At 40.2% G+C, this 17,528-nt stretch overlaps 1 protein-coding gene across 2 annotated transcripts; it reads left to right on the forward strand.

Moving 5' to 3' along the window:
• The first annotated feature begins 324 nt into the window (after window positions 1-324).
• On the forward strand, window positions 325-1,964 carry LOC130495948 (ethylene-responsive transcription factor WIN1-like). 2 transcript variants are annotated; one of them, XM_056987615.1, is made up of 3 exons: window positions 325-740; window positions 962-1,433; window positions 1,741-1,964. In XM_056987615.1, the coding sequence occupies exons 1-3, from the start codon at window positions 661-663 to the stop codon at window positions 1,771-1,773; spliced, it is 585 nt and encodes a 194-aa protein (XP_056843595.1). In that variant the 5' UTR covers window positions 325-660; the 3' UTR covers window positions 1,774-1,964. The 2 variants fall into 2 exon arrangements, with proteins under 2 accessions (XP_056843595.1, XP_056843594.1); XM_056987614.1 differs by lacking the exon at window positions 1,741-1,964 and having other exon boundaries at window positions 331-740; window positions 962-1,681.
• Window positions 1,965-17,528: the final 15,564 nt, after the last annotated feature.

Raw genomic sequence — 17,528 nt, forward strand, 5'->3', positions numbered from 1 at the left:
ATTTTCGATAGGGTATCTACACATTTGAGATTCTTTTACTTTATTTTGTTTTTGAATTTGTGAGATAGAATAGTGAGTGAAAACCCATTGATAATATACCATTAGTTGCCGCTCCACCTTAATCATAAAAAATTGCAAATAATGGTGAGCACAAAAGGCTACGTACGTATGAAGTTGTATACAAATATAAGCAGACATCATATTAAACGGAGAGAGGCGTAGTACGTACCTAGCTATATATATGATGTGGGTAACTGAATAGGATGTACGTAGCTATGCTAAAAACAATATACACGGCCATGTGATGCTTGTATTACTTGTGCCTTTCCTACATATATACAATCCAACCTTTGAAATTTAAATCGTTTTATCCTTAATTATAGCCATCTCTTAACATTAGCAATCACTCGGTACCAACAACTCCAACTAAATTCTCACACGCTCTCTCTCTTTCCTTCTATCCTTCTCTCTCTTATAGAATAGCGAGGGTACATAAAATGTAATAAGAGTAAGAACAAGTACAACCCTTTTCATCCACCAAAATTTAACCTATATATAAATATCCAACATCACCATTTACCAAACATTCATCATGCATGTATTACTCGTCATCAAGAATTCTTACTCTTCTCTCTGACAAAGAACAGAGAGTAAGTAAGAATGGTACATACGAAGAAGTTCAGAGGTGTCAGGCAACGCCATTGGGGTTCTTGGGTCGCTGAGATTCGTCATCCTCTCTTGTACCATTCTTCTTTCTTACCATTTTTTATGTGTTGTTCATTTATTTCCCTAATGCATTCAAGTACACAACCAAACACACACACACACACGAACTTATATATTCATGCTTTCCTCTCTCTAGCTAGCACATGAACTCCGTTTTAGTATCTATAGTTTAAGCTTTTTAAATTTGGTTAACTTATTGCTTATACGGACTATATGATAAATGAAAAAAAAAAAGGAAAAGGAGAATTTGGCTGGGGACGTTTGAGACTGCGGAGGAGGCAGCAAGAGCCTACGACGAGGCCGCTGTTTTAATGAGTGGCCGCAACGCCAAGACCAACTTCCCCGTCAACAACAACAACACCGGAGACACGTCTGAGAGTAAAACCAACGTTTCAGCCTCTGCATCCTCATCCTTATCTTCACCATCTTCATCCCTCTCTTCCATCCTCAGCGCCAAACTGAGGAAATGCTGCAAGTCTCCTTCGCCATCTCTCACCTGCCTCCGTCTTGACCCGAACAGCTCCGACATTGGTGTTTGGCAGAAACGCGCCGGTTCCAATTCTGATTCTAGTTGGGTCATGACGGTGGAGCTTGGCCCCACCGGCTCTTCCCAGGAGCCTACTGGAAAAGCTTCACTAGACAATCTTGGTCTGGCCACTGAGGTTGGCGGCGGCAGAGAAGAAGGAACAATGGACGAGGAAGAGAAGGTTGCTTTGCAAATGATAGAGGAGCTTCTCAATACAAACTAAATAATATTTGCTTATATATACTATAAACCTATATTATATCGCTGATTTACAGCCATAATTACAAATTATACCCTAATATTTATATAGAGTGTTTATATTTAGGGAAAATTTGGAAAAATACACTCCAATAAGATTATAATTTGAAAACTACACCTTCCTTTTTAATTTTTTGAAAAATACACTTATATATACATAAATGTACCAAATTGTCCAATCTTAATATTTTTCAATTCCTAATATATTTTCAAAAAAAAAAAAATTACAGCATTGTCACGAGTTGAGATGGATGAAGTTGTGAGGATTGAGATGGAGAAATGGATGGTTCTTGAAACCCATTTGTTTGGGGTTGGATCAGAGATTGCGTGTGAGATCGTTATGTGTTTGGTAGGAGAGTTAGTTATGGATCTACTTTAGTATTTGTGTAATTCACTATTAAACGTTATGAATCATATGATCAATGCTTGTAACAATATTATCAATCACCGAATCAAATCATAGGAAAAAAGATTCAGTCTTTATCAATCAAAACCTATAAACAAATCAAATCGTAGGAACCAAAAAAGTTAGATTAAGACATTACGTTCGTTGTTTCACAAAAAAAAAATTAAGTTTGTCTGTAACCTAGAATAGTCCGGCCACCACCACCACCGACTGAATTTCTCCTCCTTCCTCCGCCGCCGATTGATTTCTTTCCGCCGCCGTTAATGACTGAAGCTGCGGTCGTGGAGATTTTCTTGAGATCTTCGACGGTGGCGTAGTTCGTAGGCGCATTCATCCATTTACTTCTCTTCTTAATATCATTATTTATCAATTTTATAAAAACATATTTATCTCAAACATCCATATTTATCTTAAAATATAAACAATTATAATATTCTTATTAATTTCAAATTTTATCTTAATTACTGAAATATTTTATTTGAGTAAAACAGTAAATTCACATTAAAGAAAGTATAGTTTTCAAAAAGAAAAAAAAATGTAGTATATTTTTCAAATTTCAAATCTTAAATAGGGTATTTTGCAAATTATCCCTTATATTTACATGTGTTATATATTGTGTCCTCATTTTGTGTCCAATAAAGTATTCGTATTTGTAACTTCAAACCAGGAACCCTTTTCCTTTAATTTGCATTATCTGGTAGGCTTATAGTTACAATTAAATAAAAACAAAATAAAATACAATGATGTTACATAATACCAGAGCCAGATATGATAATTTGGGGGTTTGAAACATTTTTTAAAGAACTTTAGTAATTTTTTTTTTTAATTTGGGGATCGATACTTATGTGAAAACCCTCCAAAATTTTTTTTTGGGGGGAGGGGGGGGGGGGGAGACCAATGTTTCATTTGCCTATGCTTAGATCCGGTCTTGCATAGTACACAACAAATTTATTACAAGAGCACATGCAATTTGTAGCAAGTGAATTTGTTCTCCTGGTTAAATCAGACTACACTTTCTAATTAAATTTGTATGTGAGATAAACTACTTCTATATTATGTTGTTAATGAGTTTATTTCCCTTCATCAATGTAAGGGCCAATAATACAGGGAAATTGGATAGTTGGTTAAATTAGGTTTGTTAATGTATCATGTATCCCCATTCCCCCACAAACACATGCATTCAGATTTTAGTGTTTTTTTGTAGAATTTTGAGCTAGTTACATTCGGAATAGTACGTATGATTTAAGAATCACTGGACCATCAAATGAATCATGAACTCAAGATGAGTAAGTAATGATGGTAACTTTATAAACTGCAATACCTGTATTCTATAGAGAAGATCGATATTTTCGCGTGAACTGTAAAAAAAGATGCTTACCACAGACAAAACGGCTATTCATCTAGCCGCTATAAATTACAAAACGTTCATTGTCTAACCAAGAGAGGAAAGTGCATTAACTAAACCAAAGGAATTTGGTTGATCATAGACGTATCTTTCATTTGAGTTTTATTTTTGCAAATAATTCATAAATCATGCGCCAACATCAGCACGTACTATCTTTTATTTATAGAATATATATCAACGTCTTATTGTGACCTTGAAGATCAAGACTATGATTGAATCCTTAAACTTCCAAATCAACGACCTATCTTTGTTTGTTGTCGAACCAAATGTGTACGCTTCATCATAAGCAAATTTTCTTTTTGGATAACCAATCATATTGAACCTTAGAAGTAGATAGCAACGTTAATGATTGAATTTTTAAGTGTCAACCTGCCCCCATCAGGAATCACGACCAATCTATTCCCGTGGCTATGTTGGGGTTTATGGACATGTCGCAATCAACTCCTCTTCCATAACAGGACTTCATCGCCAGAGGAAACGATCTCAAAAGCAATCGCATCTCAGAGAGAGTGGGAACAGACCCAATCGGCTCTACCGCAACCACAACAACATCCGTCTGAACCGCCGCCTCTGCTGGAGCCTCCACCGAACACAATTTACTGCAACACGGACGCCGCATGGAATCCTACTACCAGAGAAGCTGGCCTTGCATGGATCTTCACTGATGGAGCTTCAAACGAGATCACAAGAGGCTCCCGCTTCCAACGGCTATGGCGATCAGAGATTGATAGAACCAAAATCGGGATCACTCTTTCGGTAAGGTTGATATGGACTCTGATCCGGAAGGATAGAGAACTGGTGGGATGAACGGTGACACAAAGGATTGCGGAAGGCCCAATGATACTACCAGAGGTGAACTCCGAAGAGAACTGATGGATTGAACGGTGACACAAAGGGTTGCGGAAGGCCCAATGATACTACCAGAGGTGCTTGATTGTCGCCTGATATGACTCACAGGTCCGACAAGGAAGCAAACTCGATCTGTTGCCGGATGTGACGCACCGGTCCAACGAGAAAGAGAGTGTTACTTGGAGCTAACCACACCAAGAACAAGAAAAGTGAGATACCCTCTCAAGGTTCCAAAAATAAACACTCAAAACTTATTTTATTTCATTGATCAAATGGCCTTTATATAATAGGCAAGAAATACAAAAGGTTGGAATACAAAAGGCTAGTCAACATAGAATTTAGCAATTTATGAAAACAATGAAGACTTGACCAAAGACTTTGAATTGACCAAGAAATGATGACTTGACCAAAGTTGGACGATTTGGAGTGAATAACTCTTCGGTTGATCTCGTACTTCCGCATGGTCGACCGTCTCTGCATTGCCGTCAGATTGATATATTATTCGACCATAGCTTGTATTTTCTTGTTGGGCCATTCTTTCATTGGGCTGAATCATGTTCATAAACATATTTTCATAAATCGTCAAGCCCATCTAGTTTAAAACTCAAGCCCAAAAGCCAAACTTTCTCGATTTATTTCTGCTGCTGATTCACGGCACATCATTCCCTCCTTCTTTAAAAAGATTTGCCCTCAAATCTGTCTTTCTTTAGCTTCAGATATAATGATCTCTTGGCTTTTCGTAGAACTCTTTTTTTTTTTTTTTAGAAAAGAAGATGAAAGGTAGAAGATGGATGAAGAAGATGGAAAGATGAGAAAAATGAACAGATAGTACCGGTTGAGTGGCTCTGATACCACTTGATAGAACCAAAATCGGGATCACTCTTTCGGTAAGGTTGATATGGACTCTGATCCGGAAGGATAGAGAACTGGTGGGATGAACGGTGACACAAAGGATTGCGGAAGGCCCAATGATACTACCAGAGGTGAACTCCGAAGAGAACTGATGGATTGAACGGTGACACAAAGGGTTGCGGAAGGCCCAATGATACTACCAGAGGTGCTTGATTGTCGCCTGATATGACTCACAGGTCCGACAAGGAAGCAAACTCGATCTGTTGCCGGATGTGACGCACCGGTCCAACGAGAAAGAGAGTGTTACTTGGAGCTAACCACACCAAGAACAAGAAAAGTGAGATACCCTCTCAAGGTTCCAAAAATAAACACTCAAAACTTATTTTATTTCATTGATCAAATGGCCTTTATATAATAGGCAAGAAATACAAAAGGTTGGAATACAAAAGGCTAGTCAACATAGAATTTAGCAATTTATGAAAACAATGAAGACTTGACCAAAGACTTTGAATTGACCAAGAAATGATGACTTGACCAAAGTTGGACGATTTGGAGTGAATAACTCTTCGGTTGATCTCGTACTTCCGCATGGTCGACCGTCTCTGCATTGCCGTCAGATTGATATATTATTCGACCATAGCTTGTATTTTCTTGTTGGGCCATTCTTTCATTGGGCTGAATCATGTTCATAAACATATTTTCATAAATCGTCAAGCCCATCTAGTTTAAAACTCAAGCCCAAAAGCCAAACTTTCTCGATTTATTTCTGCTGCTGATTCACGGCACATCATTCCCTCCTTCTTTAAAAAGATTTGCCCTCAAATCTGTCTTTCTTTAGCTTCAGATATAATGATCTCTTGGCTTTTCGTAGAACTCTTTTTTTTTTTTTTTAGAAAAGAAGATGAAAGGTAGAAGATGGATGAAGAAGATGGAAAGATGAGAAAAATGAACAGATAGTACCGGTTGAGTGGCTCTGATACCACTTGATAGAACCAAAATCGGGATCACTCTTTCGGTAAGGTTGATATGGACTCTGATCCGGAAGGATAGAGAACTGGTGGGATGAACGGTGACACAAAGGATTGCGGAAGGCCCAATGATACTACCAGAGGTGAACTCCGAAGAGAACTGATGGATTGAACGGTGACACAAAGGGTTGCGGAAGGCCCAATGATACTACCAGAGGTGCTTGATTGTCGCCTGATATGACTCACAGGTCCGACAAGGAAGCAAACTCGATCTGTTGCCGGATGTGACGCACCGGTCCAACGAGAAAGAGAGTGTTACTTGGAGCTAACCACACCAAGAACAAGAAAAGTGAGATACCCTCTCAAGGTTCCAAAAATAAACACTCAAAACTTATTTTATTTCATTGATCAAATGGCCTTTATATAATAGGCAAGAAATACAAAAGGTTGGAATACAAAAGGCTAGTCAACATAGAATTTAGCAATTTATGAAAACAATGAAGACTTGACCAAAGACTTTGAATTGACCAAGAAATGATGACTTGACCAAAGTTGGACGATTTGGAGTGAATAACTCTTCGGTTGATCTCGTACTTCCGCATGGTCGACCGTCTCTGCATTGCCGTCAGATTGATATATTATTCGACCATAGCTTGTATTTTCTTGTTGGGCCATTCTTTCATTGGGCTGAATCATGTTCATAAACATATTTTCATAAATCGTCAAGCCCATCTAGTTTAAAACTCAAGCCCAAAAGCCAAACTTTCTCGATTTATTTCTGCTGCTGATTCACGGCACATCATTCCCTCCTTCTTTAAAAAGATTTGCCCTCAAATCTGTCTTTCTTTAGCTTCAGATATAATGATCTCTTGGCTTTTCGTAGAACTCTTTTTTTTTTTTTTTAGAAAAGAAGATGAAAGGTAGAAGATGGATGAAGAAGATGGAAAGATGAGAAAAATGAACAGATAGTACCGGTTGAGTGGCTCTGATACCACTTGATAGAACCAAAATCGGGATCACTCTTTCGGTAAGGTTGATATGGACTCTGATCCGGAAGGATAGAGAACTGGTGGGATGAACGGTGACACAAAGGATTGCGGAAGGCCCAATGATACTACCAGAGGTGAACTCCGAAGAGAACTGATGGATTGAACGGTGACACAAAGGGTTGCGGAAGGCCCAATGATACTACCAGAGGTGCTTGATTGTCGCCTGATATGACTCACAGGTCCGACAAGGAAGCAAACTCGATCTGTTGCCGGATGTGACGCACCGGTCCAACGAGAAAGAGAGTGTTACTTGGAGCTAACCACACCAAGAACAAGAAAAGTGAGATACCCTCTCAAGGTTCCAAAAATAAACACTCAAAACTTATTTTATTTCATTGATCAAATGACCTTTATATAATAGGCAAGAAATACAAAAGGTTGGAATACAAAAGGCTAGTCAACATAGAATTTAGCAATTTATGAAAACAATGAAGACTTGACCAAAGACTTTGAATTGACCAAGAAATGATGACTTGACCAAAGTTGGACGATTTGGAGTGAATAACTCTTCGGTTGATCTCGTACTTCCGCATGGTCGACCGTCTCTGCATTGCCGTCAGATTGATATATTATTCGACCATAGCTTGTATTTTCTTGTTGGGCCATTCTTTCATTGGGCTGAATCATGTTCATAAACATATTTTCATAAATCGTCAAGCCCATCTAGTTTAAAACTCAAGCCCAAAAGCCAAACTTTCTCGATTTATTTCTGCTGCTGATTCACGGCACATCATTCCCTCCTTCTTTAAAAAGATTTGCCCTCAAATCTGTCTTTCTTTAGCTTCAGATATAATGATCTCTTGGCTTTTCGTAGAACTCTTTTTTTTTTTTTTTAGAAAAGAAGATGAAAGGTAGAAGATGGATGAAGAAGATGGAAAGATGAGAAAAATGAACAGATAGTACCGGTTGAGTGGCTCTGATACCACTTGATAGAACCAAAATCGGGATCACTCTTTCGGTAAGGTTGATATGGACTCTGATCCGGAAGGATAGAGAACTGGTGGGATGAACGGTGACACAAAGGATTGCGGAAGGCCCAATGATACTACCAGAGGTGAACTCCGAAGAGAACTGATGGATTGAACGGTGACACAAAGGGTTGCGGAAGGCCCAATGATACTACCAGAGGTGCTTGATTGTCGCCTGATATGACTCACAGGTCCGACAAGGAAGCAAACTCGATCTGTTGCCGGATGTGACGCACCGGTCCAACGAGAAAGAGAGTGTTACTTGGAGCTAACCACACCAAGAACAAGAAAAGTGAGATACCCTCTCAAGGTTCCAAAAATAAACACTCAAAACTTATTTTATTTCATTGATCAAATGGCCTTTATATAATAGGCAAGAAATACAAAAAGTTGGAATACAAAAGGCTAGTCAACATAGAATTTAGCAATTTATGAAAACAATGAAGACTTGACCAAAGACTTTGAATTGACCAAGAAATGATGACTTGACCAAAGTTGGACGATTTGGAGTGAATAACTCTTCGGTTGATCTCGTACTTCCGCATGGTCGACCGTCTCTGCATTGCCGTCAGATTGATATATTATTCGACCATAGCTTGTATTTTCTTGTTGGGCCATTCTTTCATTGGGCTGAATCATGTTCATAAACATATTTTCATAAATCGTCAAGCCCATCTAGTTTAAAACTCAAGCCCAAAAGCCAAACTTTCTCGATTTATTTCTGCTGCTGATTCACGGCACATCATTCCCTCCTTCTTTAAAAAGATTTGCCCTCAAATCTGTCTTTCTTTAGCTTCAGATATAATGATCTCTTGGCTTTTCGTAGAACTCTTTTTTTTTTTTTTTAGAAAAGAAGATGAAAGGTAGAAGATGGATGAAGAAGATGGAAAGATGAGAAAAATGAACAGATAGTACCGGTTGAGTGGCTCTGATACCACTTGATAGAACCAAAATCGGGATCACTCTTTCGGTAAGGTTGATATGGACTCTGATCCGGAAGGATAGAGAACTGGTGGGATGAACGGTGACACAAAGGATTGCGGAAGGCCCAATGATACTACCAGAGGTGAACTCCGAAGAGAACTGATGGATTGAACGGTGACACAAAGGGTTGCGGAAGGCCCAATGATACTACCAGAGGTGCTTGATTGTCGCCTGATATGACTCACAGGTCCGACAAGGAAGCAAACTCGATCTGTTGCCGGATGTGACGCACCGGTCCAACGAGAAAGAGAGTGTTACTTGGAGCTAACCACACCAAGAACAAGAAAAGTGAGATACCCTCTCAAGGTTCCAAAAATAAACACTCAAAACTTATTTTATTTCATTGATCAAATGGCCTTTATATAATAGGCAAGAAATACAAAAGGTTGGAATACAAAAGGCTAGTCAACATAGAATTTAGCAATTTATGAAAACAATGAAGACTTGACCAAAGACTTTGAATTGACCAAGAAATGATGACTTGACCAAAGTTGGACGATTTGGAGTGAATAACTCTTCGGTTGATCTCGTACTTCCGCATGGTCGACCGTCTCTGCATTGCCGTCAGATTGATATATTATTCAACCATAGCTTGTATTTTCTTGTTGGGCCATTCTTTCATTGGGCTGAATCATGTTCATAAACATATTTTCATAAATCGTCAAGCCCATCTAGTTTAAAACTCAAGCCCAAAAGCCAAACTTTCTCGATTTATTTCTGCTGCTGATTCACGGCACATCAGAGATGCTCTATCCCACGCCTCTTCACTCGATTTCACCAATATCTGGCTTCGATCAGATTGCAAAGGGCTTGTTCAAGCCATCACCGCTTCCCGACGACCGACGGATCTCTTCGGAGTGCTTTCAGATGTCGAAGCGTCTATCTGCTCTTTTCCATTCTGTTGTTTTTCATTTATTCCACGGGCCTCTAATGGACCTGCGGATCTGCTCTCTAAGTCTTGTTTGTCTTCAAAACTCTTTATTTGGGCCCAGTTCTAAACTGTTTTAGGCCTGTATTAATAGAAAATTACCCAGTTGCTCAAAAAAAAAAGAATTTTTAAGTGTTGTACTATAATATTCTTCACATTTACACCAAAAAAACGGGAAAATTTATTTAACATTTTACCAAAAAAAAAACAGGAAAATTGAGGACGAGTTAGTTAACTTAATTTGGTTTTTACCGAATACATCAATTAAATCATGATGCATAGAAAAAAGGTAGAAGTGTTAAAAATAAAATAAGAAATGATAAAAGTTAGGATTCTTTCACTTTTATATAGTACAAAGCCATAACGAATTAGGCTATTGAGTAGCATAAACTTCCACTTCAACAGTCGCTTGTTGGTACTTGTTTGGGCTCATCTTTATGACTTGTCCTCTTTTCACTTTAAACTTGCACTTAACCAGTTCATACTAAGGCGTGAGGAACCGTCCCACGCTGCACCGTAGTGAATAGTGACAAAAATCTTTAAATATACCTATATATTTATATGTTTTCGTTATTATTACAACCACTCCTCACTTGTCCATAGTTGTTCTGCGCGTTACCATTTGAAACCTAAATAATTTAACATCTTTTTCCTTTTCCCAAAATCACGAGTTTGTTATTAGTTATCAAAGAAGAAAATGGTTATAACATACACTATGTAGTAATTCGTGCCATGTGCAAAGTAATATCTTTATTTTAAACTTATGAATAAAAATTTTGTGTTGTATAAAATATGTTTATTAGAATTTAAATTTTTATTTATTACATAATAGTGATTCAGAAATTTAAATATGTGTTAAATAATACTGTTGTTGTACATTTATTGGGCCAAAAGGACATAAAACAGTGAAATCAGTAAAATGGACCATTGTGTTCATCTTCCTTTGTAGAGGTATATGTTGAACATGCATTCCCTCAGTTCATAGACATTAACATTTGACTATATTAATTTATAATTCAGTTATATTTGCGGTGTTTATTTGACGAGAAGCATACTGAATTTATTTGTTTTATGTCAAAATAAAAACTCACGTTAGAATCATTGAAAACCATTTTAATGGTTATATATACCACCAGCAACAAATATACTATTTCAAAACCCGTATGATTTTCACTTCTATATTTTTTTATTGTTTTTTTTGAATGATTTCAAATCAGCAACGAAAAGAAAGCCCGCCATTGTTATTCTAGAATAAACTCGAGTATTGATATGTCTATGAGTGTGAATTGTGATAAGAAGGTGTCTTTCACTATATATATATATATATATATAGAGAGCAAAGATTAAGGGAGCTGTATTCAACTAAGGGTTTTAAGTGATTTGTATTAAAATGACAAATCCACTGTTATTCAAATGTGAATTTTGAAAAACACTTTAAAATCCAGTGTTATTGAATTTGACATTTTATAAAACACTCTGAAATCCACTGTTATTGAACAAAATTTAAGTTAGAGATTTTAGAATACTTTAAGTGTTTCTAGAGTGTTTGAGGGGAGTTCCTTAGTTATATGAGATTTTAGAGTGTTTTAACAAAAGTCACATCAAATTCTCCAATTCTCCTGCAATCATTTCAAAACTCATTAAAAATCAAATCACTTCAAATTTCAGATTCAATACACCCCTCTAAGTAAGGTTTTGATGTGAAAAAGGTTAGTGTGAAAGATATTTATCCCCGTATAAACTTCAATTATTTTTGAAATTAATATACCTAAATTAGTGGAAGTAAGTATACGTACACTCCTTAAAACATATTCAAATCATTATATGGTCCACAAGAAACCACATCAGTACATCATGTATTAACTCAAATGCGTAAAGTTAGGAATTATTGTAATATCTACTTACCATATATTCAAAAATTATTGTATTAAAAGAGAATTTGACCAAAAAATCAATAATTAATAAGATCTAAAATCACGTTACGGGTCATTACTATAGTAGAACTATTTTTTTGTTTTGTTCAAATCGCTTCTCTCATTACATAAAACTTAAGCTACAGAGTCTCCAATCCATGAAGGATTGGTTGAAAATATAAACAGAGCATTCTTTGTAAGCCTATCAGCCTGTTCATTACAACTACGGGAAACAAAACGAAAGGAGATAGATGAAAAGGAAAGACTCAACACGCTGAGGTCATGGAGAATTCCTTTAAACTCAATCACAAACTTGTTTCCTGTGATAATATCAATCATATGTCGAGAGTCTGAGAAACAGACCACATCCTTTAAACCTGCTGCAGCAGCCATGGAGAGGCCCGCCATTAACGCCAGTGCTTCTGCAGTTAAAACAGAGGCAACTATCCGTTTTGCAGATTGTCCTTCGAAGAGTGTATCACCCGCTTCGTTCGAGATAGCCCAGCCAAAACAACCAGCAAGCGATGAGCTGTTCCAAGCTGCATCCGAGTAAAGGCGAAGGGCATTCTCCGGAAACCGTGGCGTCATGTTCGAGTTACTCAAGTCTTTAAGCGAAACAGGGGATGTTTTTGTAGCTTGGAGAGCGTTTTGCCATTCTTTGGCCGCCTTAATTGCTTTTAACATCACTTCTGATTCTAAGAAAGACTTATCTTCGAACAACAGTTGATTCCTACTAGTCCACAACACCCAGAATATCCAAGGGTATAAGGGAGAGAAAAGACCTGTGGGGGGGGGGGGGGAGGTTAGTTAACCTTTCACATGCCGTCAGAGCCTCCCCCATGGAGGAAGTTGTTGATGGAGTTTTCACCATTTGAGCTAAGCTCCACACTCTCTGCGCAAAAGGGCAAGCTATCATCACATGGTGGACTGACTCCATCGCTCCGCACCTTTCGCATCTTCCATCTACTTGCATTCCACGTTTTAGCAAATTTTCTCCCACACCAAGGGCATTGGACTTTAGTTTCCAGAGGAAGTGCTTTAACTTTGGTGAAGTCTTAACGTTCCAGACGCACTTATTCCAGTTGAACTGGTCAGTGTGATTGCAAGTACTCCTCTTCGCTATTGCATACCCAGATTTAGTCGTGTAGTTCCCTGATTTATCAAAGAGCCACACATGTTCATCATCCATCTCAAGGGCGCTTGGCGTGAGTTTCATGATGTGATCCTCATACTGAGGGAGATGGAGCTTAATCAGCTCGGCATTCCAATCTGCCGAACCAGGCATTATGAGATTACTCACTTTCAGCTCCATCGCTTGTAGAGTGGTTGGACCTATAGGGCAGAGTTGTTTGGACGTTGAGAGCCAGCTCTCGTTTCAAACATTAATGGATGTTCCATTCCCTATTGCCCAGCCTAGGCCTTTCTTTAACACTTCTCTTCCAGCCAAGATGCCTCTCCATCCATGAGAGGCGGAGTTCGGTGCCGAGCAGCTTAGAAGATCCCGATCTGTGCAATATTTGTTTAACAGCGTCTGTCTCAGTAGAGAGTTAGGGTCTTTGAGAAGTCGCCATGCGTGCTTAGCCAGGAGAGCATCGTTGAACACTTCTATTTCTCGAAAGCCAAGGCCCCCATCACTCTTCAGAAGTGTCAGCTTCTCCCAAGCTATCCAACACATTTTCCTGATTTCCGGTTTTACATCCCACCAAAATCTAATCAATACTGCTTGAATCTGCTTACACAAAGACATGGGAAGCTTGAAACAAGACATTGCATAGGTGGGCATAGCGGCCAGCACCGCTTTGAGAAGCACCATCTTTCCTGCACCTGAGAGAAATCTGGTTGTCCACCCGTGAGCTCGTTGCTTTATACGATCCACTATAGAGGAGAAGATGTCTCGTTTCTTTCGTCCAAAGTGTTCCGGAAGCCCGAGATACTTTCCAATACCTCCCTCATTACTCATGTTCAGCACTGCCTTCACTCTTGTCCTACACTCCGGTTTTGTTTTTGACGAGAAGGTGATAGCTGATTTGCCCCGATTAATACACTGTCCCGATGCCTTCTCGTATCTATCCAGAATCGAGAGCAGAGCAGAACAACTAGCCGCATTTGACTTCCCAAAGAACATGGTGTCGTCGGCAAAGAGTAGATGATTTATTGGTGGGCAGTTCCGCGCTACCTTCACCCCCGGGAGAGTTCCTTTTATCTGTGCCTGTTTGCAGATCCCGGAAAGAACTTCTGTGCACAAGATAAATAGGTACGCTGAGAGGGGATCTCCTTGCCTAAGCCCTCTCGAGGGTATGACGTTGCCTTGCGGTCCACCATTTATGAGATATGAGTAAGAGACCGATGATACGCACTCCATTATCCAGCCCTTCAAGGTCTCGTGGAATCCCATTCTTTGAAGAACTTTTTCCAAAAAGCTCCACTCGATTCTATCGTAAGCCTTACTCATGTCAGTCTTCACTGCCATTGACACATGTTTTTTCGCTTCTGATTTCCTCAGGTAATGCATGATCTCATGCGTGATCAACACGTTGTCCGATATCGCCCTTCCCGGTACAAAGGCAGATTGGTAAGGAGAGATCACTGAGTGTAGTAGAGGCTTTAGTCTCTTTGATATGATCTTTGCTATGATTTTGTAGTGGGTATTGCACAATGCAATCGGTCTGTAATCCGAGACTCGTTTTGCCCCTGTGTTTTTCGGTATGAGACGGATGTGGGTTTCATTCTGGCGAGGATGCAGGTAGCTAGTCTCAAAGAAAGCTCTGACATCTCGATATACATCATCCCCAACCACATCCCAGAACGCTTGGTAAAAGCCCGCAGAGAAGCCATCGGGGCCTGGAGCTTTCCAGGGGTTTATGGAGAAAACTGATGCTGTCACTTCTGCCTTATCAGGGATTTCGATAAGAGTTGCATTCATCTCCTCTGTGACAACGGGTGCGAGAGCCTCGTTAACCACCTCGCTGGCATCCGAGTTCCCTGTTGTGAACAGCTTCTGATAGAAGAGAGAGAACACTCTTGCAATCTGGTTCTCTGTATAAAACGCTCTCCCCTCTTCATCTTCTATACTGGTGAATTTGTTACATGCTCTTCTTCCTCTGGTTACAGCATGGAAGAAACTTGAATTTCTGTCTCCCCCATTTAACCATTGAATCCTGCTTCTCTGTCTCCAGAAGTCTTCTTCTTCTGCATAAGCTTTGCTTAAAGTCTACTTCAGAGTCTCAATTTGCTCCTGGTCAGGGATCCTTTTAGTCAGCTCTTGTTCCAGTAGGGCTCTGTGCTTCAGGATATGGTCTTTGCTCTCTGCAGTTTGTTGCTTCGCCCATTCAACCAGCTTCTGTCGCACTTGACAGATTTTTGTTAAGACCGAGTCAGTAGTTGAGGCATTCCAGGTCGTTTCCACCAAAGTTCGAATTTCTGGTTTCTCACTCAATCTTCGGTCATAGTGAAACATGCCTTTTTTCTTCTTGAGATGATCATCAAAATGTGTCAGTAACGGCCTATGATCCGACCCCTCAAAGCTCAAGTATTCATTACGAGCCGCTGGGAAAAGCTCCATCCAGTCCACATTTGCCATGGCTCTATCAAGGCGGGATTGGATAAAATGTGTATATCTCGTTCCCCTCCAAGACAGTGAGTTTCCGGAGAATTGGAGATCCCACAATCCGTTTTGCGAGACAAAGTTGCGGAAAGCCAGGAAGGATCCCTCCCACCGCAAAGGGCCACCCTCCTTCTCGGAGTTATCCAGCAAATCGTTAAAGTCACCTGTGAGAAGCCACGGTGTGATTCGCCTCGCCCCTATGTCTGACATTGTCTCCCAAAAACGAGGTCTGTCTTCTCTGTTTGGTGCACCGTAGATGTATGACACATGAAAAGTTTTTTTATTGCAGACGATTTTTGTGTCTATTACATTAGCAGATGAGTACAGAACTTCTAGTTGGACAGTGTCCTTCCATGAAAGTGCAAGCCCACCGCTAAGCCCCTCCGGAGGGACTGTGAAGTGGTTTGTGAAGTATGATCCCCTATATATCTTGTACACTTCTTCATCTTTCTGCTTTGTCTCCATGAGGAACATGATGTCCGGTGAGTTTTTTTTGTCCTAAACTCCCGGAGTCGACGAACTGTCAGGTCGCTCCCCATTCCCTGACAGTTCCAGCTCAGATTGACTAAGGAAGAGGAGGAGGACCGGACCGAAAATCCATTCCTTTCTTCCTAGATGCCGGGATTAGTTTGATCGTTGGTTGAGCTTTTGAGGAAGTAGCAGTCCCTGCAGTGCTCTTTTTAGGATCCACTGGCGTTCTTCTCTTTGGAGAGTTCTGGCCTTTAGTGACTCTCCTTCTTTTAACACTTACACCCTGAGCAGGGCTGCGAGATACTTTCTCTGTGCGCCCTGTTCTCTTTCTAGAGGCACTCGGCTTCGAAGTGGTAGCTTTACCAGCTTTTGCTCCTCTTCTGGTCTCAATAGTTGCAGTACCATCTTCAGAAACCGGGTAAAGGGGCCCAAGTCTCAGAGATACATGTAGTCTGTCCTCACTCAACGATCTTGTCGGAGATCTGTCTTGAGATGGATCGTACTGCTCCTCTGTCGTTTGATTTAGATTTCTTGAGCCAGAAGGAATGTCTGGTCCTTTTGAAAAATTCGGGGAAATTACGTCTTCCAGCATTTGAATTTCGACTTCTTGGAGTCGTCACAATTTTTCATTTGCAACTCCGTCTTGGAGCAGAGGAACTCTTTCCAGTGGGAGAGACAGACGGTCTAGAGCAGACCTTCTCTCCTGGGAAGGAGCACTATCATTTCCAGATTTGTGTCTGGATTCTGGAGTTGCCATCCTGATGTTTGAGTTTTCTTCACGCTGTGGTCTAGGGGATGGTGTATGGGAGACTATGGTCTGTAGAGATTTTGGAGTAGCTCCTCTCTCTGACCCGCTAGTCGCTCGTCTCCACTCTGATCTTTGACCTTGGGGGGTTTGTCAGGAATGAGATTCTTTAAAGGAAGCAGAAGAATTCTCCCGAGTGAAGGAGAGTCTTGCCTTTGCAGGCTTACGCGGTGGGTTGCTTTCAACTGGGGCTCCACTCGTATGATTAGGATCCTTTCTCGCCCCATAGTCGTATCTGAATTGTCGCTCTTGGTTCCAGTCAAAAGAGTGGGAGGAGTTACTCTGCCAATGCATCTTCCCCCCTTGGTCCCAGTTTGATGGTCTAGTGAAGTTAGACCTCGCTTGACTTTTTGCATCTTGTTTTCTTTTGTCAGCGTCTAGCCTGTCAAGTGTTCTGGTTTGAGATATTCCCATCCTCAAGGGAGCAGAGGAGTGAGGGTTAGCAGGAGAGCGGATCACTGGACATTGTTCTTTCTCATGTGAGAGTGAAAAGCACGCAAAGCAGTGTTTTCCTAAGTCTTCATACTCCAGCTCCACTTGCTTTATTTCCCCTGAGAGGCTGATGTCAAGGAACATCTCTAGCGGTTTAAGTCCGTTGATCATCACTCTGATTCTTCCACGCTCTACGTCAACGTTTTCCACAGGGCCCAATTCAAGTCCAATGGCTTCAAGGGCTACATCTGTCCAGTAGTGGAGTGGGATCCCATGAATTGTGATCCAGAATGGGATTAGCGCTGGGAAGTGATCAGAGACAATGAGTTCCTACTTTTGGAGGATTATCATCCACCTCTTATAGTGGTAGGGAGCTTCAGAGAG

This window comes from Raphanus sativus, chromosome 6 (genome assembly GCF_000801105.2).
Source record: "Raphanus sativus cultivar WK10039 chromosome 6, ASM80110v3, whole genome shotgun sequence".
In the NCBI taxonomy this organism is placed as follows: domain Eukaryota; kingdom Viridiplantae; phylum Streptophyta; class Magnoliopsida; order Brassicales; family Brassicaceae; genus Raphanus; species Raphanus sativus.

Coding starts and splice junctions, on each gene's coding strand:
- LOC130495948 (XM_056987614.1), top strand. CDS start 661: ATGGTACATACGAAGAAGTTCAGAGGTGTCAGGCAACGCCATTGGGGT. Junction 741..961: donor GAGATTCGTCATCCTCTCTT/GTACCATTCTTC, acceptor AAAAAAAAAAAG/GAAAAGGAGAATTTGGCTGG.